The sequence below is a fragment of the Cheilinus undulatus genome, linkage group 2 (genome assembly GCF_018320785.1).
Source record: "Cheilinus undulatus linkage group 2, ASM1832078v1, whole genome shotgun sequence".
NCBI classification, from domain to species: Eukaryota; Metazoa; Chordata; class Actinopteri; order Labriformes; family Labridae; genus Cheilinus; species Cheilinus undulatus.
The window spans coordinates 35,192,046-35,208,195 of NC_054866.1; the positions used below are offsets into that span (position 1 = coordinate 35,192,046).

The 16,150-nt window shown below is 41.0% G+C and overlaps 1 protein-coding gene across 1 annotated transcript in view; it reads right to left on the bottom strand.

Moving 5' to 3' along the window:
- Nucleotides 1-473: 473 nt before the first annotated feature.
- Nucleotides 474-16,150, bottom strand: part of LOC121518383 (mediator of RNA polymerase II transcription subunit 13-like) — a 29,453-nt gene continuing 13,776 nt past the window's right edge. The window contains exons 13-30 of the mRNA XM_041800660.1: nt 16,051-16,141; nt 15,771-15,967; nt 15,484-15,683; nt 12,653-13,536; nt 12,378-12,545; nt 12,030-12,253; nt 11,711-11,906; nt 11,243-11,621; nt 8,182-8,398; nt 5,564-5,755; nt 5,259-5,482; nt 5,012-5,154; nt 4,772-4,930; nt 4,506-4,688; nt 4,262-4,407; nt 3,757-3,921; nt 1,480-1,580; nt 474-1,389 (exon numbers count right to left, since the gene is read on the bottom strand). Of these exons, the coding sequence (XP_041656594.1) occupies nt 1,257-1,389; nt 1,480-1,580; nt 3,757-3,921; nt 4,262-4,407; nt 4,506-4,688; nt 4,772-4,930; nt 5,012-5,154; nt 5,259-5,482; nt 5,564-5,755; nt 8,182-8,398; nt 11,243-11,621; nt 11,711-11,906; nt 12,030-12,253; nt 12,378-12,545; nt 12,653-13,536; nt 15,484-15,683; nt 15,771-15,967; nt 16,051-16,141 (4,002 nt within the window). The 3' untranslated portion in view covers nt 474-1,256. The remainder of the gene's footprint in view (nt 1,390-1,479; nt 1,581-3,756; nt 3,922-4,261; nt 4,408-4,505; nt 4,689-4,771; nt 4,931-5,011; nt 5,155-5,258; nt 5,483-5,563; nt 5,756-8,181; nt 8,399-11,242; nt 11,622-11,710; nt 11,907-12,029; nt 12,254-12,377; nt 12,546-12,652; nt 13,537-15,483; nt 15,684-15,770; nt 15,968-16,050; nt 16,142-16,150) is intronic.

A 16,150-nucleotide genomic window follows, 5' to 3' on the forward strand; every position in this document is an offset into this window, starting at 1 on the left:
TCTTATGATTAACTGTTTACCTAAATATTGTTTTGACAAAGAATCACTGGTGAGCTGTTTTGCACTGGTTTGTCTTCTCTTAGATGAAAAACTTGTATTAAAGTGCAGTTCATACACCAGATTTGATGTTAACTTTTTGAGAATCTGTAGATACCAACATTATTGTTCATTCCTACAATGTACATTGTCACTGGCAAACACAGGGAAATTAAATGTAAAGATGTTGGCCCAATCAGGGCTTTCATACATTTGACTTGTCGGTCTTTTCTAAGTGCTTTTGAAGCTGTAAGATTAAATGTTTATTAAAGCATGCAGTGAAATGCCCTGATCCTGAACATTTATTAAATCTATCTACTATAATGTCTTCCTATATGTTTAAGAGTGATACTTCAACTGCTGTCGAGCAGACTTTTGTCAAGGTAATGCTTTTCCACACTGAAGAAGGAGAAAGAAACAAAGAGGTTAAGGTAGACGCACTTTATTCCTAAAACAGAAGCTGCACCATCAGTAGCGGCACACAATTATATGTACACATATACACACACAATTACCTAAATCTGTTATATAAAATATATAATCTGACAATGTACCTTTTAATTCCTCTTCAGAGCTCATTGAGTTACTGTGCGAGAGACTCTGGAGCCGCAGCAGACAGAGAGGTAAGTCTCATCCACTCGTCGGGTGGGACACAAATGCCCGGGGCCAGCTTTTACTTCATTTTTACAGCGTGGCGATAAAAAGGTCTGTACCCTTTGAAAAAATAATATTCTAAAAGCAATCTACAGCAAATTCACTCGGACATGGTTTGTTCCGTGTTGTAATCGAGAAAATTACACTTTTTAAACCAATTCCTTTACAGTGAGATGTACACACCCTCTAGGATTTGTAATATATAAAAGATATTAAGCATTAAAAATTCCACATTTAAAAACTTACAATAAATAATATATGCAGGCATTTCATTAAGATAAAATTTCATAGATTGCAATCTACAGTCATTAAAAAGACATTTTATTCTCCTTTATGAAACGTCCCTTGATCTTCCAAAGTGGATTCTTGGCATCTGGTTGATTGATTGGTTGATTGGAAACTTCCAGTCAGTCAGTGATGTGTGAGATACACCAGGGAGGAGGAGGGGGAGGGGGGTGCTTCCTCCATGTTTGCCCTGATGGAGTGTGAGGTCCTTTAATTGTCAGGGATCCAAGGAATCCTGCAATTCATCAGTTAAAATCCCCTCAGTTTGAGCCTGTCACAGTTCAGAGCATGTTCATGATAAAGTTGTACATCTGTGTGAGCACCACGAAGTGAACAGGCAGACAGGAGCGGCGGTCCTGCGTGGCAGGGTCGCATGTCAGCCAGGAGAGGGCGTTGTACTGCTCCAGAACAAATCTGCCATGTGGAAGGAACACAGCACTGTTGGTACACGGGGAGGAGGAAATGTATTTTAACAGAGCTTTTAAGACTGATCCCACAGCTTACCTGAGCACATCAGAGGTGTGGTTGGAGTCCAGTGGGTGGGAGTGTTTACTGTGCAGAAGCTCGTCTGATTGGACAGAAGACACGTGCAAGTGCAGGGAGGCCTGGGAAAAGGGAAGAGGAAGATAAAATATTTAAAAAGATGAATGCAAGCAGCAAAGTGATGGTGAGATAAAGAGCTGAAACAGAGAACATCTAAATGAATACAGTGCAGATTTATCACCAACGCAACAAGGGAAGTGCAAATTCTACGTCTGATTTTAGAGTAGAATAAAGTTCTGGATAGTTAAACACTTTTCTATTCCATTAATTAAAAAAAATCATACAATCTCCATTATATTAATGGTTACAAGGATTAAAAAAGTACTGAATCTTTAATAAGTAATTATAGATATTTCAGAGAAAACAAAAATATAAAATAATGAGACCTGTCTGATTACTCCAAGTGAGTATGCACATCTAGTGGTGAATAGAGGAGTAGGTCACAAAGTATGGGAGTTATTCAAATTATTGATTTTATGAATGTACATCTATTTAGGACAGGTGCTTAGGAAAGAAAGGAAATTTGTACAAGAACAGTCCAGCCCAGATATATTAATACAACTTTGACAATGTGTGCAGAGTATGCCTGCAACTTCTGGAACTATGACCAGCCTAAGCAAAAATGGCGGCGTTGAAAGATGGAGACATTCGGACCTCTAATGTTGAGACATTCATGCTGAAACTGATTTCTAAAGTACCCTCTAAAATCTAGTCATTGTACTGGGTGATACATCAATCTCATCCATAAATCAGGTTTTTGGAAAATCAAGATTGTTTCTTGAACTTCACTGCAACAAAACCAAAAGTCAAAGCTACCAGCAGAAATGTTAATTTTGTCAGTTCTGGCAACCCTTAAAAAATAATGCATCTTTTATTTAAACACTGCTCATGTGTAATCAGTGTTGTCAAGCTAAAAGGGAATATATCCTGCTCACTTTCTGTGATCAATTATATCACTCACTCTGGATCTTTTTTGTAGGAATTAATTAATAATTCATTTTAATTAAATTCAGTTTTGGCACTAATAAAGTAGCAGAGATGATAAAAGTTAAATGAAAATAGAGATATAATCAATCATAAGTCACATAGGGACATCAGCATTTATTTCAGTCTTGATGTAAGTAAGCCCCAGTCTCCTAGAAGCATAGTTTTCACTAAAAGAGTTGACAGCTTACTCATTAACTCCTGAATTGAAATTCAGTTTACTTTTGGTAAATATCTCTGATGAAACAAAAGGAAACCTTATTTGGAATCATTGCTCCTTCATTTGTATTTTTTTCTTTTTTAGTGAAAAGAAAATCAATTTAAATATTAATTTGAGTTTGGTTTAGAAAACACAGATTCAAATATCGCCTAGCCGTAAACACACAGCAATAACACAACAGGATAAGTCGGATCAGCACTGCCCAGTTGCCCTGTTTACTTCTTGTTTTGAATTGAGGACTCTTCAATAAAAACAGCACCTCATGAGGTGTATTTCCTTGAAAGAAAACCAATGAAAACCAATGTTTTCATTCATACATTTCTCATGTTGTAGAAATGAAATGATCTAAGCACTTCCTGTTGCGTTTGGAAGCAACCAGAGAATGTCTATGTGTGTACTGGAGGGCATATGCGAGCCTTACAAGGTGCTGTTTTGGTTAAGAGTTCTCAATTCAAAACAAGAGGTATTGTGAAGGAGGCCATCCGTGTTTCCTTGCTGGAAATGGACATCCTGAGTTGAGTTTGGGTGATTAAAACTGCATTGTCCTGTCACAATTTAAAAACTTAACAAGTTCTCAGTCTTTCAAAACTTGAGACTGTATTTAAGATTCTGTAAGACTTCAGTTAAAAACATAAGGGTAACTTTTTAAATTGATATAGAAACTTCAGTGCAGAAATTATACATATTGTATCTTCAGGTAGCCATATGCAACAATACAGAAATAGAGGATGCAGCCCATCATGGTCACGTTTCATGAAATTGAATCACAGACAGAATTACTGCAATCAAATCAAAATGTGAGACCAATAAAGATTTACAGCCTTTCAGTTCATGCTTGAGAAACAATAAAATATGGACCATTTTGAGCTTTTAATGTTGTCGGAACAAAAACCCATTGAATCAAATTCTGACATTTATAAAATATCATAAATGTCACAATTTAAAAACTGCAAAAAGACAGAAAAAACATTCTATAATTATATAAAAAAAAAAGTTTCCAAGCTAACATGTAGCAGTTTCCATTGTTTGAGTACCTTGAGGAAGAGTGGGCACTGGTTCTGGGCTTGAGGGCACGCTGACCAGAACCAGTCGGGCAGTGGTCCAGCCTTGGCTGTGGAGACAAAGTAGCCCAAAGCCATCGGCTGCTGTAGGATATTCAGAGCCTCCTCATGGGACTCCATACGGTCTGCACTCTGTCCCTGCAAGACAACAAGAGAATTAAGAACCAGGAAACATAAAGGTAAGTATTGCACCTGTTTATGTGACTTAATAAAGTCTTGTGGCCCAGTGCAAGACAAAAAGCTTTAACTCACATAGCACGCTTACTTAAAAAAATGCTAAAACCTAAGCCCATCTTAAAGATCACCTTAACTAACTAAAACTAAATCCAAAAACAGAGCTCCCAATGAGTGGCCCTCCTTTCATAATGCCTGCTCTAAATCTATGTCTCATTAATGACCGCTCTCCATTTCCGTTACATTTATGTTTTGGATTACAGACAATAGCTTTGCATAATTAAGGTACAAAAAGTATACACACCTTGCTACCATCTCCCCCCTGATGATAGTGGGAGCCAGGGGAGTGAACTGGGGAAGTCGTGGGGGAGTTGGGCAGGATGTTGATGAGGTCTGGATCCACCATATCGTTATCAAACAGGTCAAAGATGCCCATTCCATCAGATCCATCTGCAGAGGAAAAACAAAGGGACAGCTCAGGGTTAAACTCATCATAAGCATCTGTGTTTTCCATACTGTTGTGATGCTTTGTCAGCTGTAGGCCGTACCAGGATTTATGGGGTTGAAGTTGATGTCGATGGGCTCTGTAGTGTTGGTGTTGACCTGCACCATAGCTGAGGTGGGGAACACCAAGATGTGTGTGCACGATGTGTCCTGAGGGGTGCTCAGCTGTGACGTCTGCATGTTGAGAGTGGTGCTGCGACCGAAAACTGAACCTGTCGACACCGAGTCTGCAAGGAAAACACTGTCAGATCAGGAGGACACTTAAAATAATTCAGTAAGTCTAAACAAAATCACTTCTGACAGCTTTTACCTGGCATAATGACAAAAGAGCCTTGAGGCTCCATGGCAACCAGACACGCACTGAGGATGCTGGGAGTGTCTGCAGCAGAAATGCCACACATCCTGCACGACTCCTTCAGACGTTTACTAAGAGACTGTAGGTTCCTCCTGCTCAGCAGAATACTCCAGTCTGGATCAGAGACAAAAACAGCACATCAGTATGCTTCCATGGAAACATCATCAAATCTCTAAACACTGCAGGTCTGTTTACCTCTCAGCTCGCCATGGCCCATCCTACCAAGCCTCCCGATCACCACCCTCCACGGTAATGATGTCACCTGCACCAGGCCGAGACACCACTCCCACAGCTTCTGCAAACCCACCCGCCTGACAGAGCCCTTTTTCCTGCGAGCCCTGAAACAAACAACATAACTTTCTCACAAAAAACATTCAATTCTATCTTTAAATCTTTACCATTTTGCATGCATATTTTCCAGACTACACAGAAGTACAAGTACCTGTTGGGCACATCGATGCTGATGATGCAGGTTTCCAGCAGTTCTCCGTGCTGGTCGGTGCAGGAAGCCAGCAGCCAGCGCTGGTCATGTGACAGGCAATAGCCAACAAACAGGACGTTGTACTTCTGCGATGCCTCACCAAATGTCTCCCCCAGCTCAGTCTGCTTGTCTTTGACTGGAGCCAGGATGAAGGGCGGCGTGTATAGGCGCAGACACTCAGGCCTCTGCACGGAGAGAAAAGTTGTGAGTTTAGACAGAAACAACAGAGAAAGACTTAGCTTCAGGAAAAGGGGAATGAAAGTTACCTCTGGGTTCTTGAGCGCCATGTCGATTGCGAGACCGGGGCCGAAGCCGGTCAGAGCTTTGAAGTTGGTGGAGTTGGGCAGAGGCCGGCGGCACTGTGTGAACACGGAGAAGGCCAGAGATTTAAGGTGCTGGCCGTAGAGGTGGCGCTCTCCGCTGTGAACCGGCTGCAGCAGGTACTGACAGGGAACAATCTGGGAGGAAAAGAGTAACAGTGATACTTCAGACAGGTTTGTTATAATACATAGTTCTTTATATATCAGAGTGGCTTTGGCATGGTGAAATAAACTTATGGTTATACACGATATATCCCACTAATACTTGATATTTCTGAAGCTGTTGGATGGTATTAATGGGTGTGCAGTTAGTTAAGCTGTTTCCCTTAATAAAAAACTTCATGACAATGAGTAAAGAATGTCCAGCTTCATCTCAAACCTTCAAAGGTACGCACTAGAGATGTAACTGTATCGGTTTTAACTTCAACTATTTTCAGTGGTGGACAACATATGCTAAGAAGGTTAGTAAATATGCTGAAACCAAAGTATATATTTTTACCCTAATGCACTCATATGGCACTTTTTTGCATATGTTGTTTAATAAATGTCATCCCTTTTTTCAAGCTTTCATTTGTGTTTGTTGTTTTTAAGATTTATTTTTGGGCTTTTTTGTGCCTTTATTAGATAGGGGAGGACAGTGGACAGACTCAGAAACAGGGTCAAGAGTGAGGGTGAGACATGCGGCAAAGGGCCCCAGGCTGGATCCGAACCCTGGCCGCTCACTCACACGGGGAGCGCCTCCAACCACCAGGCCACCTGCTCCCCTTTCATTTGGTTTTTTTTGTGGGTTTTCTTTCACACTGTAATAAATACCATAGTGTGGACTTGTTACTGAGGTATTATCACACCGTGAGATATTAATTTGGTTACATTCCTAGAATATACTACTTCTTGATGCTTCTTTTAGACCTCTGCCAACTTAAAAAAAAAAATCCAATAAAACGGTTCTCAGCTGGTGGGTTGAGACCCAAAAGTAGGCCGCAGAGCCCTTTTCAAAGGAGCGCTTATGTGTTCCCAAGAAAAAAAATTACATGCCATAAAATCTAAGAAACTCTTAGAAACCTGCATATTTTCCACTGTCTCTTTTTTTGCAGATGTTTGGTACTCCCTGAGGTCCAAATTGGGACATTTTAATGTTGCAAGTTGGTTCAAAAACATCACACATTTGGGTCCCGATTCATCATTAAGGAGTGGATGGTAAATCCTGAGTCTCAACCAGTTGGGAAACATTGCTCTAAAAATTAAGGATTGGTTCAAAACGACATCCCAATATCCTGAGGAGTTTTCAAAAAAATACACCTAATTTCATTTTTTGCTTAAATCTGCTTCTCAGCCTCTGGAGCAGATAAAGATGTGAAATAAAACCAACAGGATGCTAAAAACCTTGGCTTTAACTGTAATAAAAATCAACTAATTGAAAGAAAAGATTAAAAATAACAATTGAATTTAGCAACCTCTTAGGCAGATGAAAATGTGAAATGGGAACGGTTTTGAAAGCTAAAAACTTGAGTCAGAAAGTTTAAGTCATCAGTCCATTTAATAGTCATTTTACTGAGCTGACCTTCAACACATCATTATACGACTGTATTTTAGCCCATTAAGTGAACAGAACTTGATACAAAGTTTGAGATGGAGCAAGTAAGGCCAGTGTCAAGGTGCTGGATTTTTTTTTCCAAGCCAGTAGAAGGTACGTTTTAGTTTGACTGACTGCGCAATGCGTATTTGCTATGAGCTTTTGTTCCCCCAAGAACCAATGTACATTTGAGCCCCAGTGAAATAAAAAAAATCACATTATGTCAAAGATTCCTGAAGACTAAATCTCAGAATCCTTTTCCTGATGTTTGAGTCTACTTAATTGTTATTACAGATGTCTTAAAAACCGCAGTGGTTGGCCTCTATGTTGCTCCTCTCACTCAGGTATTTTCTTACTCATCCACCTCCCACACCTGTATATCAGTTAATCACGTTGAAGTTCACTCATATGTTGTGAAATTGGTGAGTTCATCCAAAAAGTGCAGACATAACATTGTTTCTTAAATGCATATATACACAAACATTACATCCAGTCCAAATAGAGTAAAGAGTTGTGTTTTTAAAATGGGGACATGAATAACATCAACACAACACAGCAAGGTCTTTTTACGGCATCTTTGTCCAGTTTTGGTTAAAATACAATCTAAAGCTGTTTGAAACAAATCAACAAATATCCACAAATACCTCTATACATAGAGCTTTATTACCCTATGCTGTACTGAGGCTCATATCTAAAGCACTGGCACATTCACACTTCTGGAGTCTTCCCATTCCCTGTGGTATGTTGACGCAACCTTGTATCACTACATCACCTCTATAAAGATCTGCTAATGAGTCCCCTGCTCCTTCTCACCTCCCTTTGTGCCTGCTGCTAACCTGCTCTCTAAGCATACAAAGATTTCATCAACCAGCTGTTTCCCAACAGACTGCTACACCTTTCCATATTCAAATCCTACTTCCTCTCTACAACTTAAACATGCTCAGTTATGAAGTAAATGTGACCCAGACGGGACAACTCTGTTGGTCTGTACCTGTACTGAGACAGCGTTTCTGATGCGAGCTGGCAAGAACTGCAGCATCTCCATGTAGCAACGCAGCAGACCCAGCGTGTAGGTGCTGGAGTGGACTTCTCTGTCTGCATCTTCGTAGCTGAATGGGTCGACGATGTAAACCACGATGGCAGGAGGGTATGACACAGCGTGAGACTCTCCATCTGTTGGCTTCCCAACTTTGTCTCTCTCCATTGTGCTGTGGAGAAAAAATTTAGAAAAGGACAATATTTTAGAAAATGAGTAAAGTGAAATAACACAAACAGGCTTGTAAGACCATCAGTCCTACCATAGTTTCTACCTCTTTAGATCATATTCCCGAATTTAAAGAAATGAACCAACACAACTGAGTTAATAAACCTTGTGGAGTGCTACATTGTCTTAAAAGACTCATTTCAAGACAAGTGGCAAGCAAAGATGGGAGGCTTAACACCCAGACTGTGAATTTGTCTTACAACAATCACCACAGGCTAAGCTCTACGAACACATTATAGCTAGTAGATCAGCAAACTCCATGAGATGAAAAAGATGGTGCTTAAAGAGCATCACACCTGTATGAAAACTGCATACTTAAGATTATGCCAAACAAAATGGCAACTATCAAAACATCAAGTGAAGTCAAATGAACACAGATTGATTTAAACACATTAAGTAAAGCATATGTTTTCCCTATAAATCTAGGATTTTTACCTGTCCCCCATGGTTGCTGCAGCCTTGAGGCCTTCTTAAGACTAAAAAAAAAAATTGTCTGGATCTTGCACTCGATAGCGTCGGTGCTTCACATCTCAAGTGTGCCAACGTCTGTGATCCCCACTGTCCAAAATTTAACAGATTTTTTGCATTTCATTGGAGTTTGCCCCTGCCAGTCACTCTTATTTTTCATCCTTAGACCAAATTTCCTCAACTTGAAACCCAACGGGACTCTTATGATCCCAAATGGTAGTGAATGTGATGTTTAAAACACCCCAGAAACAGTAGGATAGATCTATACAGAGCAGTGTTTCTCAACTGGTGGGTCAGAACCCAGAAGTAGGTCGCCGAGCAGTTTTCAGTGGGTCTTGTCGTTTATTTAACTCTGTTTTATTGTGAAAATGGGTAAATTAAAATTTTTCATCAATATTTCAACTCATTTATCTTCTTTTCTTGCTATAAAAGAGATGCTTTTACCACGTTAATGAAGTAATTTCTTACGATTTTTGTAAAATTGGCTGAAATTTCCACATTATCATGGGGACAGATGGGTGTAAAACATGTGGGTCTTGCCCTGTCTCTTGTTCCTGTCATCAATTCTGTTCCATCCAAGATCTTAAGTGCAATATTTTTATTTACCAAATATGCATTGTTGAAAATTTTCGAAAATTCGGGTCGCAGTTTGTCAAAGATATTGGGGGGTCCTGATGCTGGACCAGTTGAGAACCACTGCTATAGAGTAAATCTTGATGGCAAGATTATATTTTTGCTGATCTATTGACAACTCCTGGTGTTTATAGCCCTTCCAGAACACTTTTATTCCAGCAGCAAAGAGCCATCTTTGAGCTTTGATACTACAAATCTACATCACTAAATCCATGACAATATGGCTATTTATAATACTTTTGCCATGAAAAACTTGGCAGTCTTGCATTATGTCCTCCATTTTGACACCTGATGTATAGTACAACAACTTCCTGTTAGCTTTTCAGCCAATCACTATGCTCCATTTCTTCTTTTACTGTTTTCTTGGCGGTAGCAACCAATCAGCCAAAGATCTAAAGACAAGACAGTTATCTGTATGTTTGAAAGGTAAGAAACAGTCCTTTATGGCCCAAATAATGAAAAGAAGACATGCATGCTCCTCGCTGGGATTCATGTGCAAATTATGCACTGGAGTACCAAATGCACACAAAATGTGAATAGGTTTTACTGAGATAAATGAAAGTAATAGTTTCTGTTTTATGTTTGTTAAGAGGTTGAGTTTTCCTCCTGATAGACAAGGCCTATAGGAACCCAACTGAGATGTGAAAAGTCTTGGTTATTGTTGATCTGGGTTTGATTTGTTTAAAGTAAATACATGCATCTCAAATACTTGCAGCAAAAAAAATTCTGATTGTCTAGGCTGTCTTGATAAAGCAAAAAAAATTCTGATTGTCTAGGCTGTCTTGATAAAGCAAATGTCTATACAAGGTCTCTGCAGGTTTCAACAAGTCAAAGTTAAGACTTTTAAGACCATAATAAATAGAATTTAAAACCCATCTCACATCCATACTGGCAAAAAAGTAAAAAAGACATGAAGGGAAATCGGAGGCCCAGAATTACTTGCAAAGTATATGTAGGGCCCTATAAAATCTGTTTTATTTTTTGCCAAATTCCATTTTTTCCATTTTAATTTTTTGGAATTCCGTTTTTTTAACCTTTCCGCTAATTTCACCAGAAAAAAAAGAGTGTCTTGTTTATGTAAATGAATCAAATGTTCACTAATTTAAAAGAAATAACCTTAAATTTACTGAATAAGGGCCACAGTTGGCCCAGGAGCCGTTGTTTGGATAACCCTGACATAAAATAATTATAACCAGTGTAACAGTCAGATATTTCCAACATTTCAAGACACATTCACGTGTATAATCACATCCTAACTGATGTTTATAATATAAATGAAGGTCAACCCTGCAGATACCCTGCTATGACGACTGTTCTCTACAGAGTTGAGATTCAACAGGCATTTTTACATAAAAAATACAAGTGGACCAAAAATAACAAAACCTGTCACTGGATTCCAAGGGTTATAGAGTATTTCCTCATCTTCCTCCCCATTCTCTCATGTTGGACCTTTGTGATTCAAATAAATATTAAAAACGCAAGACCTTTTCAGGATTTACTGGAACCCTGCCTTCACCTTTCCACTCTTTGTGTTTGTTCAAATAGAGAAAGTATTTTCTAATAGTAGGACAAGAAGAAGCATTTATTTGCATCATCTGCTTCAATTTCCTACAATCAAGCATGTTTTCTAAGACTTCAGTGGATTTTAAACCTGGGTGATAAATGTACTCTGATAGTGGTATCTTACCTCTCTGGTGCCTCAGTGGGTGCTTGAGGTTGGCTGGCAGAGGGTCCATTTTCTGCTGCCACTTGTGAGTTCAACTGGGGTCCATTCTGAGACGCACCGGCCGGTAGGCCCGCTGTCCCAAACGGCGAGTAGGAGCTCGGCTTGGCTGAGGCCATTCCTCCGATAGTCTGAGAGCCTGAGGAGGAGGAAGAGGAGGAAGGAGGGGTGCTGTTGACCTGGGCAGAGCTGGTGCTGGAGCTGGTAGTGTTGGTGCTCTGGGGTCCTGAGGAGGTGCTGGAAGAGTTGGAGGTCTGGGAGGAGGAGGAGGAAGAAGAGGACACAAAGGGGCTGCGCTGGGACAACAGAGAGCTATCCAAGGACTGCTCTGACAGGTACGGAGCTGAAAAAGAAAATTAATATATTCATTTACACTTCTACAAATCAAGCCACCTCACTTTGATTGTTATCTCAATGAAGTGAAGTCAATACCTAGGTCATAGCGGCAAACTTGAGCAAAGAGTTTAAGCTTATTAAAGGCTTCATTGTTCCCGTCTCTGGCAGCCATCTTGAGAAACCAGTCACTAAGGGGCTGCTCTGTCATACTCCTCCTGTCTGTGCTGCCAACCTTCAACACGCCCTCTGGGTGACTCTTACAGATGGGTCTGTGTTGCCCCAGCTGACATGCCTGTTAAGAAAAAAGGAGTCAATGTGAAAACCAAACATTGTGAATCAATGAATGAGAGTGTGAGACTGTTATTTTCGGCATGTTGGCACAAGAAGAACTATTTTCATCCCACCAGGTGCGTACCTCATACATTGCACTGAGATCTTTGAAGAAGGTCTTTGCCCTGCCGAGCAGAGCTTCATTTTCTGGACAGATGACAACATATCCCACATCTCTCTGGGAGCCGAAAGGATCCAGAAGAAGCTTCTCCCAATAGGGCAACCCGAAAGGAGACAGCACCACGAAGTCATACTCATAGCCCACCAAAAAGGTCGGGATGGGTAGGGGCTCAGGAGACTCATCTGTACCTGATGTAGAAAGAAAGAAAGAGGTTCTTTTTTTTGGCCATTTTTACGAGTAATGAACCTAAAAAAACCCTCCAAAACTGATCTTTTGTTAGAGACAGAATTTATCCCAAACTCTCACACATACCATATGATCCCCTCCCAGCCATCTTGTGGAACTGCTGCCAGGTGAGTGGTCCCTGAACGCCCCATGAGCGTACACTCCTCTTCTTCTGAATGGTGTCCTGCAGCACAGGCTGTAGGGACAACAACACCCGCAGGACGTCCTGAGAGAACAGCTTGTTCATATCTGCTGCTACAAGAGGAAAAACAGAGAGAGAGGACTGAACTTAGCAAAGTTTTAAGAGAATATCTGAAAGTTATCTTCTAATAAGAAAAAATAATTTTAAAGTAAAAACCTACATTTGCATTTGTCCCACTGATGAAGGCAGGTGCTCTTCACTAGCGCTTCATCCACTTTTCCTCCTGACATGTTGTCCATGAACTGTCTGCCATGCTCCAGAGCCATGTAGCAGTCATTGTAACAGTCTCTCTCCTCCACCCGCAGAAAAGAGCTGGTAGTAGAGCCTAGCTTGGGGTACTCCACACCTGCCATCGGAGCAAAAGGGTTGGTGCACTGGTCCTGCAGCAGCAGGATTAGCTCGTCTGGAGCTTTCTCCCCGAGGCTGCCCGCTTTGTGCAACGCTCGCAATTCCTCAAAACACCGCTCCGTGTCACGGCTGGAATCCGAGCCCCGTCCCACCACGTCCAGCTCGTCCTCCAGGAACAGCCCGGCTGATTGGCCGAAGCGCCGGTTGGTGACAGCGCTGAAGCCACAGGTGCAGGGGTACTGCGCCTCGCCGTTGTCCTTGAGATACACTCCTACGTCTGCTCCTCTGATGTTCATGTTGCAGACGCACACGCAGCAGCTGTCAAAGTTGCAGTCTTTAAAGAGGTTCATGACTGACTCAGAGAGAATGAGGGTGACGTAGAGGCTGTGAGCCTCGGGAATGGAGGGTACGGTTGCCGGCTCGACAGAGCTGAGGGGTCGGCAGGTGGAGGGAGTGGAGGCGGGGGAGTACAGGTCAGAGTTGTCATACTTAAGCGAGCCTTGGACACTGGATGGGCCGCGGGGTGTTCGTGGAGTGCGTGGGGTGCGCGGCGTGGGAACAGAGAAGCGAGGAGTGGCTGGGGAGGGAAGGATACCGGTGCCGCTGTTGCTGGGAGGGGCACTGCTGGACATGAAGGGGGTGTGAGTCTGAGGGGTGTAGGTCTGACTGTAGTCTGGCTCCACACTGGGGACATTACTGTCAAAGAGAGATCAACAGTCAATCAAAAGGACTTCTTTGCTTTATTTATCAACTGTTCATCCTTAGTGATGATAAACATGAAAAGGCCATTTCTACAGCATGCTGTTAATCACCTATTTGTGTGGTGATTAAAAAGATATAATTTTTTTTTTACCTTCTGCATGACCACACTTTAGCTCGACCACTCAGCTCAACTTCATAGCTGTTCTTGAAGTCAAAAGATCAAAGATCTCAAAGATCAAAACCAGGGAAAATTTGACCTTAAACCTAATACTTTTAAGACCTTTTTCAAGACCCTCACAATATATTTTGAGACTCCACTGAATCTTAATTTCTAACCAGTAACACTGTTGATGCAGTTATTCTGTGTAGACTGTAACATAAAAATGGGATTAGGTATATAGCTGAGAAAATGCAGACTGTATTTGTTATTGTTGTATGAAAGCTTCCTCTAAGATGCTAGCAGTGCTAACATTAACAAACTCTGAGCTAGTATTACTCTAGGCAAAAGCTGCCTTTTATTTGCAATAGTCTGTATAATGCTAATGAGCATCAGCCTCATACACAATTCCTTCTCCTTCAAACAATTCCAGAAAACCTGCATTTGTATGCAGACATCAGTCGATCACATAGGTAACTTCCTAGCACTAGGGACATGGCTGAATCTTACCTTCCTCAGATCTGTCCAGTTCTTCAACATTTTGAAGCCACTGCAATTATCTTAGAAGTATCTTTTTTAAGGCCTTTAACTCAAATCAACCTGGTCACTTCACATTACTGATTATTTTGAGTGCATTTACTACCAGTTGCACACACATAGAGTTTGTGTAGCAGATTACAACAACCGTTACATTTCCTACGTCATCTGAGAGTTTATGGTGTTGATCAGAAGTACATATGTTTTTGTTTTTTGCTCAGGCTGTCTTAGTGAGCCTAATCAGGTACTTTATCGCAGCATGATTTGGTAACCTGTCTGTAATGTAAAAATCCAAACTGATATGACTGATTAACACTGCATAGAAAATAAAATGAGGTAAAATTCACACATCCCTGCAGACTATTTTGAACAGGTTGCTCTCAGGCAGACCAGTAAGACTGTGAATGATCAATCTCATGTTTTATATCTAGAGTATGAACTGATGCCCTCCAGTAAGAGGTTCAGGGTTCCCTCCTGTACACTGAATAGGTTTGAAAATTAATTCATTCCTGTGTCTATAAAGCTCTAAAATCACAGCAAATAAGGCAGGAATGGCAATGGACTGGACTTTAATTTCTGTGGTACTCTGAGAATCGAATTGTATTTGTAATCTAGTTTTTTAGGGGAACCATTTATTGATACTCCATTTATTGTCTATGGCTGCAGCATGAATGAAGAGGCAAAAACAAATTTCTCACTCTGGGATAATAAAGTTTATCTCATCTTGCATAAACAGTTCTTTTATCATTATATTTGATTGGTTTATCTTTGCTCTAAATTGTTCTGAAATTACATTTTCCTCTTACCTCAACTTAAATCATTTTTGTATTTTGTCATAAATGTCTGTACTCTCTTGTCTCCATTTATTGACTAAGTTCTATTATGCTTTGGTCAGCGTATGTCATATTTAGATGTGCTTTATAAATAACCTTGATTTGATTATGTATCTGCATACATAAAACATCTAAAAAGCTGTTCTTTCAGCCCATGGAAGTCTAACAGACAAGAACAAACATACATTTCAATAATAAATAGCAGAAAAATAATGCTGAAAGTTTAACATCACTCTGACATCATTCTCTGATGGGATTTTCCATGGCCTTTTAATATTTCTGATTTTATCCACCTGAGAGATCCACAACATCTGAGATTAATTTATAAGCAGCAACCTTCCCTTTCTCTTTCATCCTCCCAAAAGCTTCCAAAAAAGCTGATTTAAAAAAAACAAACGAAAAAGTAACACCCACCTGTCTTTGGTGAGAAGATTGACGTTTGACACTGGCGGTACGAGTTCCATCTTGCCCAGGGTCCAGCTGGGCGTGTACACGCAGTCTTCTGGCAGTTTGACAGGCAGCAGACACTGGCTTGGTAGCGTCTTCAGGGGGGCATACATGGAACAGCCGATGAAGGCCTGACTCGTCTCCGTCTTATACACAAAGGAGAAGTCCTAAAGGCAAAAAAGTAAATTAAAACAACATCTATGTGGCACTGTTTCCACTAACTCCACATGCTGCAGGTGTGTAACATGTTGTACCTTTACTTCAGATGGCTTGGGGCTGCAGAATCCCTCCTCCACCTCCATCTTGAAGTGGTTATTGAGCTGGCTGCCATCCAACAGGGTGAGGCCCGCCCCTGCTTCCAGGCTGTCCTTGCTCCCAGAGTTCATGGGGGAGTAACCCTGCTGCTCCAGGGAGGGCGGGGTGGGAAACATCTGGTGCAGGTCTGCTGAGCCTACAGAAATAATACATCAGAACTCCTCTTGGAACAACATGCTTATAAACATTACAACACACTGATTAAATAATGCTTCTTACTTATGCAAGACAGAGGGTCCAACGTGGCTGCTTTCGGCTCTTTACAGCCAAACTTGTCTTCAGTGCCAACTCCAGCTCTTTTAGATCCAGGCTGTGCAGA